Source organism: Carcharodon carcharias, chromosome 10, assembly GCF_017639515.1.
Source record: "Carcharodon carcharias isolate sCarCar2 chromosome 10, sCarCar2.pri, whole genome shotgun sequence".
In the NCBI taxonomy this organism is placed as follows: domain Eukaryota; kingdom Metazoa; phylum Chordata; class Chondrichthyes; order Lamniformes; family Lamnidae; genus Carcharodon; species Carcharodon carcharias.
In genome coordinates, this window is record NC_054476.1 from 60,929,901 (window position 1) to 60,951,298 (window position 21,398).

At 43.5% G+C, this 21,398-nt stretch overlaps 1 protein-coding gene across 2 annotated transcripts in view; it reads left to right on the forward strand.

Annotated features, from left to right (window-relative positions):
- The window catches only part of LOC121283290 (acyl-CoA (8-3)-desaturase-like), a 39,672-nt gene that overhangs the window by 11,564 nt on the left and 6,710 nt on the right, over nucleotides 1-21,398 (forward strand). The window contains exons 3-9 of one of the 2 annotated variants that reach the window (XM_041197702.1): nucleotides 504-701; nucleotides 1,180-1,281; nucleotides 3,223-3,351; nucleotides 4,905-4,965; nucleotides 8,786-8,862; nucleotides 12,867-12,964; nucleotides 17,462-17,558. In XM_041197702.1, coding sequence (XP_041053636.1) covers nucleotides 504-701; nucleotides 1,180-1,281; nucleotides 3,223-3,351; nucleotides 4,905-4,965; nucleotides 8,786-8,862; nucleotides 12,867-12,964; nucleotides 17,462-17,558 — 762 coding nt within the window. The remainder of the gene's footprint in view (nucleotides 1-503; nucleotides 702-1,179; nucleotides 1,282-3,222; nucleotides 3,352-4,904; nucleotides 4,966-8,785; nucleotides 8,863-12,866; nucleotides 12,965-17,461; nucleotides 17,559-21,398) is intronic. The other variant, XM_041197703.1, reaches the window with a different exon arrangement.

Consider the following 21,398-nt stretch of genomic DNA (forward strand, 5'->3'; position numbering starts at 1 on the left):
AATTATTGCTACTGCCATGAATGCCTAGGAAAGATTTGCAGGGTGCTGCCCAGTTTACACCTACACTGAAAATAGCCACCTGCTTTTAAACATCACTTGTAAGAATGCCACTGGTATTTTTTTTCTATACAATTAAAAAGTCAAGACAACACAAATTTCTCAATACTAAGATAAAAGCAAAATACTGCGGATGCTGGAAATCTGAAACAAAAACAGCAAATGCTGGAAAAGCTCAGCAGGTCTGACAGCATCTGTGGAGAGAGAAAAACAAAGTTAACGTTTTGAGTCCATATGACCGAAGAAGGGTCATACAGACTTGAAACGTTAACTTTGTTTTTCTTTCTTCACAGACGCTGTCAGATCTGCTGAGTTTTTCCAGCATTTTCTGTTTTTGTTTCAGATTTCTCAATGTGCAGTGATACCTCAAGCTGAGAATCCATTCATGGTGTTCAGCAGAACTTTTCTTTTCAAACCGATGGTCATTTTCTCCATTTCACTCTCAGAAACCGGTAACAGAAGATTTCCAGGAACTTCGTGCCCTTGTGGAAAGGACAAACCTCCTAAAGCCAAATAAGTTGTTCTTTGCTGGACTGCTAGCACACCTCCTGCTCCTCGATGCTGCAGCCTGGCTCACCCTGTGGTATTTTGGCACCTCCCTTGTCCCCTTTCTGGTCAGCACAGCTCTTCTGGCTATTGTGCAGGTAGGTTCACAGTTAGCTGGTGCATAACTAGGTAAATTCCTCCTGCGTATATCCAGCTGCCATATTCGCTGGGGTATTGCACTATGTGAAGTGGGATTTGTCATTCAGTCTGACTCGCTCAAGTGTATAATATCATGTCAACACCAATTACCTTATGAACTACCATAAATTATATTTGACCATAGTCAACTTCTGATTAGGTCTTTCTGAATATCAGAAGCTTTAATTTAGCATAATCACTTCAGGAGGGGCTGTTCTAACCAGCAGATTCAGGATCAGTCTGGTCAAAGATCAGAAATCCAACATGGGATCTTCTGATCTCTGTGCTCAGTATAAAGAGTCAATTTAATCAGAAGCCAGTGTAGCTCTGACTGGCCCTAGTAACATGGATTTGCCAATTGATGAGAATTGTGGTGGTGGCCCGTGCAGTGCTCTTGTTATTTAGTTGTAATGTTCTCTCTTGCGGTTTTGTTTACAGGCACAGGGTGGTTGGCTACAGCATGACTTTGGGCATCTCTCTGTGTTCAGTAAGTCCAAGTGGAACCATCTTGTCCACAAGTTTATCATCGGTCACTTGAAGGTGGGTCACACTATTTGTGTGGAGTTTTGTTGCTAGTCCACTATACTCCTGTATTATACCATCAGTTTCATTCCAGTAACATGTGTCTCTAACTTATCAACTTTATTCACTTCCTCTTTTGTGCTCACTCTCCCTGTCCCCACATTGTTTTCATGCTTTCTTCTCTCTTTCTCTCTCTCTCATTCTCTCACTCTCTGGGTGGAATCGTTCCAGAGTTGCACCAAGTGCTGTCTGTGAGTCCTGGTGCTAATGACTGCAAGTGCTGCCTGAAGCAAGATAGGCAAACAAACCTTGAAGCCCTGAGTGAAGTGCACCTCGCCAGGTGCATATCACTTATGTGCAGTTGTGAAACATGTCAGTGTGCAATCATGCCGATGTGGGCCGAGGATCCAGCATGGGACAATAAGTCCGGCGGGCTAGCCTTATAATGGTCTGCAGATGTGTTATAATGAGATTCCCAACATCTGATGGTGGGAAATGTGGCCCACCATTGATGAGCTGAGCGGACAATCGCAAACTTGTTTCAGGATGTGAAACTGATTTTTGGCCTTCTCGCCAAATTGTCTGCTCAGGCCACTGAGCACGCCCGATGCCAGCAGGCATGGAATATTCTGCCCTCTCTCTCTCTCTTTACTCCATGGGTAGGATTTCCCAGCTTTTCCCGCTGGCAGAATCTTCCAGTCCCACCAGAGTCAACGGAGATTTCAATGGTTTGCAATATCCACCATGGGGGACCCTGCCGTGATGTTTGGGGGGGTGGTTTAGTGGTGGGGGTGGAAAATCTCGGCCCATATCTGTTACTGTCTTACATATACATTTTTCTTTCATATCTATTTGGAATTTGTTTAGAGTAACTTTGCCAGAAAACTTCTGACAAAATCGGTTAGTGAAACAGGAGCAGCTTCGAGGAAATTCCTGACTTATTTCGGCCTACCTCTTCCTGTGTCTGCCTTTCTCTCTCTCTCTCTCTCTGTCTCTCTTTGCCTCTTTCTGTTTACCTCTTTTGTACTCTGTCTCTCTCTGACTATCCGCTGTTTGTTCTCTTTATATTTTGCTTTCGGTTCCTCTCTCTCTCTCTCTCTCTCTCTCTTATACTTGTGTCTCTGTAACTCATGCTCCTATTTTTTGCTGTCTGTCTCTCTCAATGCTGTACACTGACCCAAACCAACTCCAAATCAGCTGCAGTTCAAAACCACCTTCTCAAGGGCAATTAGGGATGAGCAATAAATGCTGGCCTAGTCAGCGATGCCTACATTCCGCTAACTAATAAATAAGAAGAATACACAGATTCCTTCTATAGTTCCTTGTACCGTACACTTGCCCTATGTAGCCTACACATGGGACTTAAATACTATGCCAACTTTAATGTGCACTAGCTCAATAAATTGTTTTTATTGGGCTCCTCCTGTGATTAGGACCAGGTTTAATCCCTGGTACATGCAGATCCATTGATCTCACCTGTGGTAACAGTAAGTGCAATTGGCCTCAGTGCCCCTAGACAAAGAAACAGAAAAGTTACTGTAGTCTGGTGACACTGAGGCTAATTGTATCATTACTTGTGTTGATCAAGAAACACCTATTGGAAAGTTTGCTTGTCTGGATGTTCAGTGAGAACAGGGTTTGGTCTGGGCTATGAAGACACTCGCTGACAAGGCTCGCATAGCAAATATGGCCTGTGGGGAAAGTTGCTAAAGGGCAGTTGATGCCTGTGTAATCATACCCCAGAAAGAGTCAACATCTTAAAGAGAAAATTATTATTCCCTTTTCATAATCAATGCAGAGATAGACTGACGCCCCCCCACCCCACCCCAGACCAGTGGTTGTGTGAGTTAAGTCTGTGTGGTTGAAAGCTGTGTGCACTTTATTTAGAGCTTTGGGGGTGTTTTAAGATTTGATCCTCTCAAGCTGGCCTGATGGTTTCATTTCTTTTTCTGGTTACAGGGTGCTCCAGCTAGCTGGTGGAACCACCTCCACTTTCAGCATCATGCCAAACCCAATTGCTTCCGCAAAGATCCCGACATCAACATGCATCCCATCTTCTTTGTCCTGGGAAAGAAACTCTCAGTTGAGGCAAGTAGTGCACAGTTATCCAGCCAGCTGCTCAACACCATGGCATCTTCACTGGCAGGGCTTTTAGAAACTGCTAAGGTCAGTAGGATATAGGCAGACAGAGTAGAAGGGCAAGCTGGTGAAGTTATAAAAAGTATATAGGATCCTAGGTTTTATAAATAGTGTTATGGGGTATCTGGTGAGCAGTGTTGTGTGTTGGCTGTATTTGCTTTCCATGAGGAGAGGTGCCAGTGTTTGGGAAGAGGGACTTGAGTGGTGGTCAGGTTGGAGTACAAGTGTTATCCAGGAAGAAAAAGTGCCTGTGAATGGGTTAGGGGAGTGGGGGAAAGGTTGTTGTTGCGGAATAAGAAGTTGTTAGAGAAGAGGTGCCCAGGTAGGGGTGGGGAAACATGAGCATTCTCCAGGAAAGAGAGGTGCCCAGAGTTGGTGGGGAAAAGGGAATGGTTGCTAGGGGTGGGGGGAGAGACATGTCTAAGGGGGTGGTGGAGGAAGTATGAGTGATGGTCACTTGTTTCCATGTGGCTCCACATTAAAGTGGAGCTTTAGCTTGTTGATTGCAACTTTAGGATTGCTTTTTAGGCCTGATTTTCCGGATCCTTGGACAAATCAATCATACGGTGGAAGGATCATCTGTTTTCCTTATTTTCCTGTTTTGGGTATGAAAGGAATTAAAGAATATGGGCTTAGTGGAAGGTAGAGGTTGAGCTAGAAGATTAGCTATGATCTTGCTGAATGGCGGAGCAGGCTTAAAGGGCCAAATGGCCAACTCCTTCTCCTATTTCTAATGTTCAGATGCTAGACCCTTTACTTGTATATAGAAAGGGTGGAACTGTATATGGGAAATTACAGGGGTGATCTCTGCATCTTGGGTCCAGAGTGCAGCTTCCTGCATCTGGGAGAGGGACAAGACACACAGAACAAGTCATTCCTAGGACTTCAACAAGGTCTGGGTGAATTGGAACTCACTACCTAATGGCACTGTGAGAGTTATCTCATCACACGGGCTGCAGTGATCAAGAAGGCTCACAACCACTTTGTTATGGGTAACTAAAGGTGGGCAATAAATGCCAGCCTTATTAATGACACCCACATCCTGAGAGTGATGTTTTAAAAAATATAAGGAATTAATTTGGAAATCCCTACCTGAACAAAGCAAAGTATAAAGTAGGGCCAGTTATAGGTCACGTTCATTGGCACCCAATGGTGACCAGTAAAGATGTGTGGCGATAATGAAAGAGCTAGGTAGGAAAGCAAATTAAAGACAGAGGGATGGATTTCATGAATTAGTGCTCCTGGCACAGACATTATTTGTCAACTCCACATATTGGGTATTTGGACATAAAAATCAATGTGGCCCATTGGATTTTAAAATCAATGGATGAGAAACTGTAGCATGTACTGACTTCCAGGTCTGGATTCCCATCGCACTCCCATTGCTTGTAGCTCTGCACCTGAAATGCCGTTTATAAAATCCAATGCGCAGGTCTTGATTTTATTTTTGTTTGTACACATGAAGGTAACGCAAATCTTTTTCTTTGTTTCCTTTGACCCAGGTGGGGAAGCAGAAAAAGAAATATATGCCATATCAGTACCAACACAAGTATTTCTTCCTGAGTAAGTCCTGGCAACATTCTGTCGCTCTGTATCATTGCATTTACATAGAATTACAGAATTACGTAGCATTTTTCTATGCTGTATATTCTACATGGCCCATATGATCCATGCTTATGCTCTATGGCAGCCTTCTCCCATCTCTCTTCATCTAACCCTAATAGCATAACCTAATCTTTTCCCCCTTACGTGATTATGCAGCTTCCACTTTAATGTGTTCATGCTAGTCAGCTCAACTACTCCATGTGGTAGAGAATTCCACATTCTAACCACTCTCTGGGTAAGAAACATTTCTCTTGAATTCTCTGGTGGGTTTATTAGTGACTCTTTTTGTGGCCTTTAGTTCTGGTGTCCCCCACAAGCAGAAGCGTTTTTCCCTGTCATCATTAGTAAACCCTTTCATAATCTTAAAGTCTTCCACCCGGTCACCCCTCAGTCATCACTTTTCCAGAGAAAAGAGCCCCTGCTTGTTCAATCTTTCCTTATAGGTATTACCTCTCAGTTTTGATATAATTCTAGTAAATCATTTTTGCATCTTGTCTATTGCCTCTGCATATTTTTTAGAATATGAAAACCATAACTGTCACACCACTCTAATTGTGATTTAATCAAGATTCTATGCAAGTTCAACATAACTTCTGTTTTCCAATTCTATCTGTCTAAAGATGGCCTCAGTGCTTGTTTTTTTTTGTTATTGACTTATTAACCTACATTACTATTTATAGTGATTAGTGCATCTGTACCCTGAGATCTTCTACTCCTCTACACCATTTAGATTCTTGGTGTACCTATCAAAATGCATCCCCTCTCTTTTATCTACATTAAAATATATTTACCAATTATACATTTGAAGCAGGACTCTCAATTATAACATTTCTGCATTATAATCTGGAATGAAATTTTAAACTATGATATTTGTGAATTTAAAATGAAACTCAGTTTGCTGCTTCCAAAATGAGTTCTTTCAGGACTTGTGCCTGCCCCTTCAATCTCAGCCCCAGCCCTTTTTCCCAGGTCAGGCACTCATTAAGGTATAAACTGGACATTAACTTAGTCCCGTTGTTTTAGCTTGAACCATATGGCCTGACAATGTGGCGTTTTTCCACCAATGGGAGAGGACAGCAATGCACAGTGAGAATTCTGTGCAACCTCTAGTGTGGAGTAACTCAGTAAAAGGGTCATTATTAACCCTAGCATGCTATTCCTATTCACAACAGACTTTAACATACAAGATTCAATTCACAATAAACTTGGGTTAATCTATAGAAATTGCATTTTGCAATGAACATGAATTGAAAAATAAGAAAGGGCCCAAATTGGAACTGTTAAAGGCAGAAATTCACCCTGATTTCATGACTAAAACAAACTGACAACTGGAGAAAGTACTGGGATAAGAGGATAGAGGGCACCATTCACTTGACAGTTAGGGTCACTTCTTTCTTTGGCTGCACAGAAGTTACATCTCACTACTCTGTTAGTTGAGCAGAAAAGGAATCTCATCACTCCACACATTGGGCAGGTATGTTGCTGACTTCCATTTGCTGTCGTGGTGAGTCGTTTAATGATCAGGCAGAGCCCTGTGCATTCCATTTAATGTTAAGGGTGAGGGAGTGCAAGTTCATAAAAACTTTACTGTGCAGTTCTTTATTTAGTGCAGCTTTCTGAAACCAGGTGGATGGTGACCCTGCTCTTGTGGCCTTGTGAGTAGAGAAGTGGTTAATAAAAGTTAAACATTAAATGAACATCAAGAGCTGCTGAGAAACCAGGCCAGCCAGAGGACAATGTTGCAGTTTTGTGCAGAAGGTACTCGCAGCAAAGCTGGTGCTCTTCAATGTGCTCCCACCCCTGGCCCCAGGCAGGCTGACACTTTGCCTCTGTTATTTCGGATCTCCTGATGTATCTTGCTGTGGTGAGATTCCTTTCCCTTCTCGTTGATTGGCCAGCTTCCTCTCCTGATTTCCCTGTAAATCAAGCCGGTGTTCAGAGTGGATTTCCTATGCTTACCTCACACAGACTGTAGCCTGTCAACCGTGTGAGATTTGCTCAGACATGTGTCTGCTGTGTATTGATTCATTTTGAGGGCATGTACGTGAAGCCAGAAATGTGACAAGAGCTTTAGAAACCATATGCTAGACAAAGCACATGTCAAAACCTAATGTGTTAATAACTTTTAATATTAAGTAAAATTCTTAGTGCAAATGTTTATATTTTTCCCCAGCTCTCTCCCCTTTTTTCTACTATCTAAATTCACTTTTTTTTTAGTTTTAGTTCTTTGGGTATAGGCTGACTGGTAGTATAAGAGGCCATTCCACACATATGAGCCAAGACATTGACTGCTAGCATGCAGTTTGACTATGGAGTGCTGAGTCTGATCTTGTTTTTACCCAACATTCATATGTTCACGGAGGTTATTGGATGCTGATCAGGAGCTGGAAAGTGTCTGATTTTCCATTCGCTACACCAGCATACTGAGGTGAATTGTTTCAGTCCCTGTTGCTGAAATCAGCTAATTCAGCACAGACTGGAGATTGAACCTATAAACCTTTTTGTTTGCTTGTGTTAGCCTGACACCCAGCAATGACTTTAACGATTGTTATATATCAGTAGTGCATTCACCAATGAACCTATCAGAAGGCTGGGAAAGCTTTTACAACCAAGTTGTAAATGGTACCTCCAAGGGCCCCTGAGCAGCAGACCCATTTTCATATCTGTGATCTTGGTGCAGTCCAGATTGGATTTGACAGGACGAGACCCTGATCTTTGTACTTGGATCTAATATGACTGTGATTGCAATACAGGGCTACCCAAACACTAGGAGGGAAATGAAAAGCAAGGAAGGTGAGCAGGGCAAAAGAGAGATACGGAAGTCTTGATGGGAGGGAGGAGGCAGAGAATCTCTGCAGGGGGGCTTGCTAAAAACCTGCCATAATTTAGAAGATCAGCGAAACCCTGAGGGAAAACAGCATTCCTGCTGTTTCTTCGAGGATTCCACTGAAGCGACAGTGGGAGACCTGGAGAACCACCATGGAAATTATAGGTGGGGATCTCTGACGGTGGGGCAATTGAATGGAAATTGGATTCCTCCATTCACATACTGAATCTAGGCAGATACTGCGATCTGCTGTCCACCTTCTCAGAGTGTATGGTACCTAAGATGGAAAGTATATCTTCTTGTCCCTATCAACTTTAACAGCACTCAAGTAGATAAATATAAAATCCACCAAAACATAAACTTCTTTTCAGCACCCTATAAGCTATCTTGGTTACCTATAAGCAAACTCTCCTTCAGAGCTGGGCTCTGTTTCTTTCGGAGGAGTTCCTCCTTTCTTGGATCTGGTGGAGTCGGATGAGCTGTCTGAAAATCCACTGTACCTCACTGTGTTTTTACAGATACCCAGACTGTTCTTGAACACCGTCATGGTGACACTTGTGCATTAGCCATGATTTTGAACGCTTGCCAATTGCACTGCTTCACTTTGCTCTGGCAAGAATGACCTCCATAACCTCCAAGCTCTATTTTCTTGCGATTTTTTTTTTTCCCCTTCTATCCTGCCAGTTCTTGCTCTGAGCCGTGCTTTCTGATATTTGACGTGGGTGCAAAACGATTTTCAATGCTGGGTGTCAGGTATTGCATATCAGAGTGCCTCTTGTGCGTTGGCCGACAGAGGGAAATAATTATAATGAACTTGTTTAATGGCAGCTGCAGGAATAGGAGGTGCAGGAAGGGTTCATTGTTACTGACTTCAGTTATATCACTGTTGTATATCACATTATATCCACAGATCTTCAATTATAAATCCTTTGCTTTCTCGTTCTTTCACAGTTGGACCTCCAGCACTGCTCCCCCTCTACTTCCAATGGTACATCTTTTACTTTGCTGTACAACGGAGGCAGTGGGTGGTGAGTATTTTATTAGCAGCTCCCTGGAGACTTGTTCAATCCCTGCTCCAATTCTGTCAATATTTTACTTGTGGTTTGAAAATAGCTCACCAATTGGCCGAGTGGCTAAATGAATTATCTGGGGTGTACTGAGCCACTTGGATCAAAGGATCCCAGGTTCCAACCCTGCTCTGTGCGAACTTAGTTGATTTCACTCGAGAAATGGAGCAGTCAAATGAACTCCCCTTCCTTGATGTACTAGTTGAGAAATCTGCCAGGGGTTTCTCTACCATGGTTTACCACAAGCCTGTCTTCATTGGTCAATACACGCGTTGGGATTCTTACAGTTCCACGCACTATAAGGTTGGTTTAATCAGCAACCTTGTAAATAGGGCCCAAGCCATTTGCTCACCATGCAAGTTTAATGCTGAATGAAATAGGGCACGTCAAAGGTATCCTGCAGGATAATAACCACCCTGATCAGATCATTTTGCGCTGTATATCGCGCAAACTCATGAACAGGCCTAAGGTCATCACTTTCGGCCCTGAAAAGTGCCCAGTCTACCTCCGATTATCCTGGAAGAGCAAGGTATCTCAAAATTTGAGCAACAGGTGAAGCTAGCTGTTTCACGCTGCTACCATGCAGTCACAATACGAGTGGTATTCGCCACTAACAGGATGCTGCCATCAAGCCAAAAAGACATCCTGTCTGTCATACAAATGAGTAATGTGGTATATGAATTTCAGTGCCGGTGTGATGCTAGGTATGTAGGCCGTACGTCCCAAAGCCCGATGGATCCTATCAAACAACATGTCCCAGCCGCTATTTGCAATGGGCAAGGTACAGACCGTATCCAACCAGCACGTGCTTGCAAAACTCAAAACACGATATCCAACATTAGATGTGATTCTGCGATTGGACAACATTTGCTAAATAATCCTCAATGTGCTAAGAATTACACTGACAACCAATTTCAGATTGTTAGTCGGGCTCATGGTGTGGTGCATTGTGTGTACTGGAAGCTACATATATTAGTGCACAGGGCCCTATTCTTTGCAGACAGAAAGAACATGTATATACATCCTGCCTGTTTCAGCTAAACAAAATAAGTGACAGCTATTCGCTGACTCGTTCCTCAAGGCAATGCCTTGACTAATCGGGGTCAAGCTGCCTGGTTTAAATTTCAAACAATACTTGGCAGTTAACTGTCAGCCACTGCCAATTGATGCATTCTCTATAGCAATGCCTCTACCAATCAGAGTCCATTTGCCAACCAATCAGCACTCTCTTCTCTTACAGTATAACTTGTTGTTTTCCCCCTATATTTATGCAAAATGTCCTGACGAGTGCAGGATGAAAAGCTTCGACATGTCTCTTTTTTCAGCAATACTTACATTGGGTAAAGCTGGGGTAGGGCATAATAGGTATATTCTACAATGCGAGGAGTGTTTAAATGCTCTATTCAGTAATGCTTAAGGCAGATATAATTGGGACCTATAACTCTCCATGTAAGGATTGCATACCAATTGCCCAGGAAGTTCAAACATCTACTGGGCTATTGCCCTGCACTGGGAACCTTCTGAAAGTACGATTTAAATCACAAGCTTTGGATGGTTCCAAGTGTCTTAATCAAGAGTTACCCTGAAGAGGTTAGAAGAATTAAAACCACTTCTAACTTCTGAGTAACTGTAGCACTGACAGCCACCTCCCCACCCCCAACCCTCCACAGGACTCCTCTGCACTCACCCCACCCCCAAGCCTCCACAGGACCACCTGACTACACCTCACACCCCAACACCCACAACCATGACCATGACCCCCCGCCATGTGCCCCCACCACCCTCCCCCGATTATTCCCCCAACAATCCCTGCAATCCCCGACTGCCCTCCCCACCCTCCCTGACTACACCCCCACCTCCGTGATTAGCCCCTCTTCCCCAGACTGCTTTCCCCACCCCTTGACAATCCCCCTCACCCTAGCTTCACTCCCCACTCCTGACCACACTCTCACCACCCCCCCCCACCGACTACCCCACAACTCTAGACTACCCTCCCTATCTGCCCCACTGACCAATCCCACACTGACCACCCCCCGAACATCTGACCACCCCACAGACCACCATATCTCCGCCATTGACCCACCTTGACCCTCCCACTTTGAACTCCTGGGTAACTATGGGTACTGACCCACTGCAAATCCCCACAGGACTCCCTCAAATCCCCAAGACCCCATGGGACCCCCACACCCCCCACTTAATCCCCTTCGGAGAAGAAGAGTCAGATGGACTTGAAACGTTAACTCTGTTTCTCTCTCCACAGATGCTGCCAGACCCGCTGAGTATTTCCAGCATTTTCTTTTTTTATTTCAGATTTCCAGCATCTGGAGTATTTTGTTTCTTTTAAGTACAACTTGGCAATAAAGACAGGTCTCCTATAACATGACCAGGTACATCTCAAGGGCTCTGTAAATACACTGCACTATAAACAATCTGAGGATAGACCCCCTTGCTGTGTTGCACCTGCCTTGATTGTCCCCCATCTCATAAACCCATGTTCTTTATCTAAATCATGAAGCACTGTTTGATTCCCAAGTGCATCCCCATCCCCACTCCCTTCCTGATCTACTTAAATGACAGCAGCAATGAAGACGTTGAAGAAAAATATTGACAAGAAAAAGCAATGCAAAAATGGTAAACTGTCCAGCAAAACCAATGCATTGTGCAAATGTAGTAAAATGCAAATAGAAATTCCAAAGAAACATTTTACCAGAAGCTCGATATCCCTTTAAGAAACCAACTTGAACAGGCCAGGCCAAAATATGCCATCCTCTGTGGGTATGGTGAGCACTCTGGCAGAAGCCAATTCCAAAATTGCAAGGTTTAGTGTGGTTTACCGCCTTACCAATTATAGGATTAACTGAGGTTCACACCTGCCTGAAACATTGCTGCCTCATAGCCCTTGGGATTGTATGTCACAAGCAGTGAATCATGCCTGTGCTCCTGCTTCCACAGCCCAAACCTATTGCCGTAGAATTTGGGAAATTAACCTTGTTTAGCAGTAATGGGGAGGAAGGGGTCTTTTATCTTCTGCTGAAAGACTTTTCGGATTCTTCCTTTGCCCATACATCATAGTGATGGTCCTTGCCTGCAGTATTCATGGTGTCTCTACCAACAGTCCTACTCAGTGAGCTCCCTGCTTTGATTCCATTCAGTCTATCCTGAGTACATCATTATTCATTTTATGCACACAGTGCACGTCAGGAGCCAGCACTGCTATTCATGATAAGTGTCTGCTCCAACACAACGGGAACTCCTCTCCCATCTTATCAGTATATGTTATCATGTAGTGAACAACCCAACTGCTCCTGATAGAATTCTAAATCAGAAAAAGATTAATCAGATATTATCAATTTTAACCATCACTATTGTCACTGAGTCACTGAGTGTGTTAGCATAAATACAATATAAAAATAATCTAGCATTGTAATATTGTACCCATTCCTTCTTGTGGGATTCTCTTTATTCAAATCATTCCCACCACCAGCGACAGGTTTGGAACCTGTGGCCCTTCATACTTGTACTTCATGCTGGTGTAATGCAACTCAAAGCACTCTCTCTAGATAATAACCACATCTGAAAGCACAGAATCTGTAACTGCATTGCTGAGTGTTTTCACACTTCAGCCTCTAGCCTGCAACTTCAATGTGGCTCACTTGTGAAAAGAATGGACTGTTGTTTTTCAATACGAGTTGGCTGGAATTCATGTTGTGTTGTAGCCCTTGATTGAGTACAGGATTGGTGAGGATAGGATCAGATATGATTTCACTCTCATTACTCTTCCCAATTTTTCAACAGCCTGTTAACACCCACTGTCTCAACTGGCACTGGAGTGTAATAATAGAGGACAGCCAGTGCCTATAGACCTGAACCCTGGGACCAGTTGTCACTTTCAGGTGGGAAATAGTGAAGCCGGTAAGAAAAATAATGGTTCATTTGTGATGTTATTTGTTTCTTGCCCTCCACAGGACTTGGCCTGGATGGTGTCTTTCTACATCCGCATCAGCCTGACTTACATCCCACTGCTCGGCATTCAAGGTTTCCTGATGATGTTCTTTCTTGTGAGGTGGGGCTCCCTTGTCATATTACTAACTATATTATTTGGTTGTCTGCTGCAACAATTGAAATAATTGGTGCTGTGAATCTGGAGTACGTTAACCATCCATTAATGAATGCCTGTCATAGCTGTGGCTATGTGGGAACTAGCTGCGTGTTTGTTTTCTTTCTGCTCTCCATTTGATTTAACGTATGAATAGACTGAGGCAATGGTGAGGCCTTTCTTCAATGTTGTATTTTTTTTTTGTTCCACATGTCTCTCTCCTTTGTTTTCTCTGTGCAACATTTAGTTTCCTATTCACTACCTCTATTTATTTCTGTCTTGCTGCTTATTTTCCACTCCCTCTATTCCTGACATCAACTACGTAAAATAAATGAACAATTTATTCTCGCACTCGGTCTGTCTGCATATTTATCTCAATCACTGCAGCTGATGTAATGTTATAACTGCTGCTGTATCCCACTACTGAGAATCCAATCTTTATGCTAAATGTTAGGGTTGCAGTAACCTTTATTCAACACTTCCTCCACCCACTGAGGCTCTGGCATTGATTTGTACATTTGTTTATTCAATGCTGTTTGATGTGCAGGACAGCTATTTATTTCTGTCTCACTGTGTGTTTTACTGGTCTCTATTTAATGAGAAGCTGAGTTGTCAGCTCCCAACAAGCAGGTTAGGCAATGCCAGTGGCAACTCCATGACAAACTGGGCAGAATTAGGACTGCCAGTCTCCCCACACCCCAACTGCACTCCCCACCACTGCCAGACCAGACATGACACCTCTCTTTCCAGATCCAGTTAGCAGGCACCACTCTTGACCGAATGTTTAAAAAAAATGTGATGGTGACTAGAAGATAGACAATCATTTACAGACCCATGGATAGCAGTCGGGATGGTCTGGGTTTTGAGAATGGCCACTGATTATTCTGATTCTGTGGAACTGATTACAATGCAAAATGTGGGTCTCATTCTTCAACAACAACTTGCATTTATATAGCATCTTTAACATAATGAAACATTCCAAATCGCTTGACAAGAGCATTACCAAACAAAATATCACACCAAGCCTTGTAAGAAGACAATTAGCACAGGTGATCAATAGCTTGGTCAATGAAGTAGATTTTAAGGAGCATCTTAAAGGAGAAAAGAGATGGATAGAGACAGAGAGGTTTAAGGAAGGAGTTCCAGAGCTTAGAGCCTTGGCAGCTGAATGCAAAGCCATCAATGGTAGAGCAATTAAAATTGGGGATGCTCAAGAGGCCAGAATTGGAGCAGCCCAGAGATCTTCGAGGGTTGAGGGATTGGAGAAGGCTATAGAAATAGGGAGGGGCAAAGCCATGGAAGAATTTGAAAACAAGGATGAGAATTTTAAAATTGAGATGCTTCCAGACTAGAGCCAGTGGAAGTCCACGAGCGCAGGTGATGGATGAATGGGACTTAGTGGAAGTTAGGACACGAGCAGCTTGAGTTTATGGAGTGTGAAAGATGGGAGACCGTGCAAAATTGCATTGGAATTGTCAAGTCTAGAAATAACGAAGGCATGAATGAAAGTTTAATTGAACTGAGGCAGGGCTGTGGTCAGACGATGTTATGAAGGCTGTGATGGTGCAGATATGTTGTCTTTCTTGAAGTAATTTCCACAAGCACTCAGGCAAAGCTCCTGCAAAGTCAGCTGGACTGGACAGTGCCCAGATGGCTGAAACCATCTTCTCTGACCGGTCCTGTTTTCTCAACTCTCAAATGGCCAGCGTTCCAAGGCAGGACAAAGAAAATGTTTCAAAGACACTCTGAAACTCTACTTGAAGCACAGTGGCATTCACATTAATGACTGGGAGAAGCTTGCTTGCAATCATTCAGAATGTTAACAACTTGTCTATCAAGTTGCATCAGGCTTTGAAACCCAACGTCTTAATGATGAGGCAAAGTAGTGTTAGAGAAGTAAAGTAAAGGAAGCAAGTCCTGCACTCCTGATCCCACTACCTCCTGGGACATCTGCTCCTTGTGCCCAAAGAACTGGGGGTCAAGAATCAGTCTGTTCAGTCACATGAAGACGCATGGCAGACACATGCGACCCTGAGTATATGTCTTCCTCGAATCGAGGGGCAGCTGATGATGTGGTCCAAAGCTCATTTTGGGGTCAAAAATAACACCAAGGTTGTGAAATGTCTGGTTTAGTCTCGGACAGTTGCCAGAGAGAGATGAAGTCGGTGGGTAGGGAACAGAGTTTGTGGTGGGTACTAAAGACAATGGCTTTGTTCATCCAAATATTTAGTTGAAAGAAATTTATACTCATCCAGTCCTGGATGACAATTTAGAGATGGTGGGTGTTGGTGAGATAGAGCTAGGTGCTGTCAGCATACATGTAGAATCTGATGCAGTGTTTTCAATGATGCAACTGAGTCACAGCATGTAGATGAGAAATTCAATATCAAACTATTTGCAGCCATCCTCTTATCAATGCTCAACCCTGTATTGAACAGGGAATAGTTAGTTCCCTGGTAGAGATTGAGAGGATGTGACAAGTGGTGTTCCCCAAATATCTGTACTGGGGCTTCAGCTTTTCACCATATAATCAATGTCTTTTTTATTTGTCAATGGGATGTGGGGGTCACTGGCAAAGCCATTTGTTACCCACCACTAGTTGCCCTTGAGAAGGTGGTGGTGAATTTTGTATGTTGCTAGGGAGAAAGTTACATGATTTTGACCCAGAGACAATGAAGAAATGGCGATATCATTCCAAGTCTGGATGGTTTGTGACTTAGAGGGGAAATTGGTGGTGGTGGTGCTCCCATTTGTCTGCTGCCCTTGTCCTTCTGTGCAGTAGAGGTTGCGGGTTTGGAATGTTAATTATATGTCAATTGTGTTTAATTAATTGAAGGTAGAGGGCATTACTTAGGGGCTTCACTTGAGCATATATAAAGAGACACTTACTAAAACTGCTGTGGTTGAGTTAGGAGGTATATGCTTGTAATGTTTCACTCTGTAAAAAAAAATATAAAATTGTGTGAGGATTGGTTTCAGTATCATCCCTCATCAACTGGCTTTCTGAAATAGAATGTGGGAGGTGCTGTCAAAGAACTCTTGGTGAGTTGCTGCAGTGCATCTTATAGATGATACACGCTGCAGTCAAGGTGCGCTGCTGGAGGGCTGTGTATCTAAGTTTGCAGACGACACCTAGATAGTGTGTGAGGTCATCCAAGACAAATTGGAATATTTTCTTGATAATGAGCTACTAGGAGCCGTGAAGGACCAAAAGGATTTGGGTGTCCCATGTACACAAAACACATAGTGGGTAAGTCAAAAAAAAAATCAAAAAGGCTAATGGAATATTGGCCTTTATTTGAAGGGGATTGGAATACAATACTGAGAAAATAATGCTTCAGTTGCAAAGAATATTGAACAGACCACATCTAAAATACTGCATTAATTTCTGGGCACTGCATCTTGGGAAAGTTATGCTGGTCTTTGGAGGGACACAGTGCAGATTCAGCAGAATTATACCAGGGTGTAAGCAATTAAATTATTAGAACAGATTGCATAAATTTGGTTAGTATTCCCTTGAGTTTAAACAGTTAGGGGGTGATACTATCAAGGTCTTTAAAATTATAAATGGATTTGATAGGGTAGATACAATGGGCTGGATTTAATGGAGATGATGAGGGTGTTGCCCACTGGCTGGTGCCCTGTGTTGTCTCTTAGAGGGAAGGCCCGCTGTTGGGACAGTGGCTTTCCCAGAATTAAGGACCCTGGGGGCAGAAATTCCACCCACTGAGAGCTCGAATGAATGGCAGTGCCACCAGGGAGCCAGTGGCTGCAGCCGATATGACATCCACCCAACAGCTAGGATTTTCGCTGGATTTCAGACCAGAAGTGAGTAATGGCAGGAAGGGTGGGAGGAGAGAGATTGGCAGCAACGTACGGGTTTGCTCGTCGTGTTCTCGCATGGTGAACCATCCGCCCGTTATTGCCAGTGGGATGAGGCCCTTAAGTGGGAACGTAATCCACAGGCCTTCCTGCCATGGACTTAATCAGGGTGGAGGCAGGAAGGTGGCAGTATCCCTGCCCATTAAATTCCGCCCAAAGAAACCACTTCCTCTGGCAAAAGAATTTAGAACAACGGGGCACAATCTTAAAAGTAGAGCAAGTCCACTTAGGAGTAAAATCAGTTGGCATCTTACACACAAAGGGGAGTGGACTTCTGGAACACACTCCCTTAAAAGGCTGTTGGATCAAGTGGAACTTTCAAGACTGAGATTGATAGATTTTATTAGGTAATGATATCAAGAGATATGGAGAAAAGGTGAGTAAATGCTGTTCCTCGAGTTTCCATTGAGCAAATGCCTCTTTGTGATTTGCTGCTTAGTGACAGCATTGCCGGAAGGATCCCATCCAGTGGGGTTTATGTTTATATTTTATCTCTGCTAAATGGAGGATGTTATTCTATCAATGCTTTGTTAGAGCACATTCCTTTTCTCAGATGATTAATTCCATGGTTTCTGTTTGCAGGTTTGTGGAAAGTAATTGGTTTGTGTGGGTGACTCAGATGAATCACATTCCCATGATGATTGACCATGATCAGAAAGAAGACTGGTTGACCATGCAGGTGAGAGGCTAAATGTCACTGGACACTGGCCTAAGTGGGGAGCTCCTGACTATTAGGGAACCTTTTCATGTACTTTGCATGCGGTGTGAAAAGCCCTAAATACTGACTGCAACAAAATATGTAACAGATGAAAAGGTAAATCAAAAATTTACTTTTGAATTTAAAAACATAATTTGTGGAAGAAAGGAAAGGCTGAGAAAGCTGAAGAGTTCCACGGTCTTAGGAATGAATGAGTTAGTATTGGAGATAGTATACCAGTACAGCGTGCCTGAGCTTTTGTCTTCATGGTTCAGGTGCCAGATAGATATGTACCATGGAGTCTCAGTAGCAGTTAAATCCAGATTCCATTGACCTCCATATACCTGATGTTGCTGATCCAAACAGATCTTGGTTTTCTAATGTAGGATTTATCCTCCAGTGAGACAATATCCCTAAAAACAGCCTTGACCAAGCCTCCAAGGCACAAAATTTAAACAGGAGAATTATAAAGACAACCACAAATTGTGCTGATTTTCCTGCATTTCAAGGTCTGAACTGTCACAACTTGGAGGCTGCATGTGACCCTGCAGCTGCAGGATGGACTTTGCTAAACCCGAGGCTGCAGGGAGGGGACAGTGTGAGATTGGGAGAAAATTGGGGGCAGGCCATGCACTGTTTCTACAGAAGATGCCTAACATTTATGCAGCCGTTGTATTTCTCTGGTCATTTGAACATATGAGTAGCTGCTGTCAAGCATTATACAACACAAATTGTGCACGCTGGTTAATATCTGTAACCAAGTGTGACTAATGAATTCCTTTTTACCCACTGTGTAATGTATAAGTTAAGGAGCTGATACTAGGATACATGAGCTGTACAATTCCAGGTGGGGACTGACAAGTTGCAAATAACATCACGCAAGTGCCAGGCAATGACCGTCTCTAACAAGAGAGAATCTAACCATCAGCCTTGAAATTCGATGGCATTACCATTGCTGAATCCTCCATTATCAACATCCTGGGGGTACCATTGACCAGAAACTGAATGGGATCAGCCACATAAATACTGTGGCCACAAAAGCAGGTCAGAGGCTGGGAATCCTGGGGTGAGAAACTCACCTCCTGACTTCCCAAAGCCTGTCCACCACCTACAAGGCACAAGTCAGGAGTGTGATGGAATACTCTCCCCTTGCCTGGATGAGTGCAGCTCCAACAATACTTCAAGAAGCTTGACACCATCTAGGACAAAGCAGCCCACTTGATTGGTACCCCAACCACAAACATTCATTCCCTCCACCACCAACACACAGTGGCAGCAGTGTGTGCCATCTACAAGCTGCACTGCAGAAACTCACCAAGCCTCCTTAGGCAGCACCTTCCAAACCCATGACCGCTACCATCTAGAAGGACAAGGGCAGCAGATACATGGAAACACCACCGTCTGGACGTTCCCCTCCAAGCCACACACCATCTTGATTTGGAAATATACCGTCAGTCCTTCATTGTCACTGGGTCAAAATCCTGGAACTCCCTCCCTAACAGCACTGTGGGTGTACCTACATCACATGGACTGCAGCAGTTCAAGAAGGCAGCTCACCACCACCTTCTTGAGGGCAATTGGGGATGGAAAATAAATGCTGGTGTAGCCAGAGACTCCCAGATCCCATGAACGAATTTTTAAAAAACCATTGATCTCTATGGGCTGTCTCTGCAATACTGTGGGTCTGTACCTGTCAATTAAGCATATTCTGCACAAAGTATTATAATTTTTTTAATTAGCTCATTGGATGTGGGCATCACTGACCGGACCAGCATTTATTGCCCATCCCTAATTACCCTTGTTCAGAGGGCATTTAAGAGTCAACCACATTGCTATGGGCCTGGAATCATATGTAAGCCAGACCAGGTAATACAACAGATTTCCTTTCCTAAAGAGCATTAGTGAACCAGATTTTTATGGTTTTAGGGTCATCATCAGACTTTTAATTCCAGATTTTTTTCATTAAATTCAAATTTCACCATCTGCCACAGTGGGATTCAAACCCAGGTCCCCCGAACATTACCATGGGCATTTGGAATACTAGCCCAGTGACAATGCCACTACCTCCCCCATAAATCTATCTTATTAATGTCCTCCTGAGCCGTAACATGGAACTATGGACAGGCGATTGGAAACTGTACCAGAAAATCAAGGAAATGCAGGTCAGGTCCTACCTGGAGAGACTGAACTGAAGCAGGATGAGGCTGCAGCTGTGGATAGGACAAATATAGAGAGGGAAATAGAGACATAGAGAGTGAGTGTAATGATTTCAGTACTGGACTGGCCATCAGATGTCAGGATTTAAAATTCCATCATGACTATTTATGAGGTAAAGTTACTGGTAATTTGGCTATTTGTGAGTTGACAACAGAAAACTGACCATAAAAGCTGCTGGATTTTCATAACTAAAACTTGCCCCCTCTGCCCAATCTGACCTATTTGTGACTCCAGTCCCATATTGTGTTAATTAGCCACAGCTTGTCCTGTGGCCATATCCAGAACAAACTGGATTGAGACTGGATAAAAACAAAAAACTGCAGATGCTGGAAATCCAAAACAAAAACAGAATTACCTGGAAAAACTCAGCAGGTCTGGCAGCATCGGCGGAGAAGAAAAGAGTTGATGTTTCGAGTCCTCATGACCCTTCAACAGAACTGAGTGAATATTAGGAGAGGGGTGAAATATAAGCTGGTTTAAGGTGGGGGTGGGGGGAGAGAAGTCGGGGGGGGATGTGGTTGTAGGGAAAAGCAAGCAGTGATAGGAGCAGATAATCAAAAGATGTCACAGACAAAAGAACAAAGAGGTGTTGAAGGTGGTGGTATTATCTAAACGAATGTGCTAATTCTGCAACAGAACACCTGCGGTCTGTCTGCTAGAAAGACCCAAACCTCCCTGTCGCTTGCCATTTTAACACTCCACCCTGCTCTCTTACCCACATGTCTGTCCTTGGCTTGCTGCATTGTTCCAGTGAAGCCCAACGCAAACTGGAGGAACAACACCTCGTCTTCCGACTAGGCACTTTACAGCCTTCCGGACTGAATATTGAATTCAACAACTTTAGATCTTGAACTCCCTCCTCCATCCCCACCCCCTTTCCGTTTCTTCCCCTTTCTTTTTGTTTTTTCCAATAATTTATATAGATTTTTCTTTTCCCACCTATTTCCATTATTTTTAAATCTATATCTTTTATGCCCTGTTAGCCTTTCCACCCCACCCCCACTAGAGCTGTACCTTGAGTGTCCTGCCATCCATTCTTAATTAGCACATTCGTTTAGATAATATCACCACCTTCAACACCTCTTTGTTCTTTTGTCTGTGACATCTTTTGATTATCTGCTCCTATCACTGCTTGCTTGTCTCTACAACAACCCCCCACCCCCCCTCCACCCCCCACCTTAAACCAGCTTATATTTCACCCCTCTCCTAATATTCACTCAGTTCTGTTGAAGGGTCATGAGGACTTGAAACGTCAACTCTTTTCTTCTCCGCCGATGCTGCCAGACCTGCTGAGTTTTTCCAGGTAATTCTGTTTTTGTTTTGGATTGAGACTGGCCCAGATGTATTTCCTTTGCACCTAATAGACAAGGGACATCTGTTCCATTATCCTGAACTCACCTCAAACCCTATTCCCACAGGTAAACAGCCTGTCCCTGGGGAAAAGCTCTTTTGTCATTTTCTTTCTACCATGAATTTATCTGTACATCTGGTGAAGAAAGGATCCAGTGTGTTGGTGCAGGGTTGATATGGGATGGTCACAATGACTCACCATCATGTTAGCAGCAGATGAGATTTTGCTATATTAAGGGCCTGCATCCCAGACTT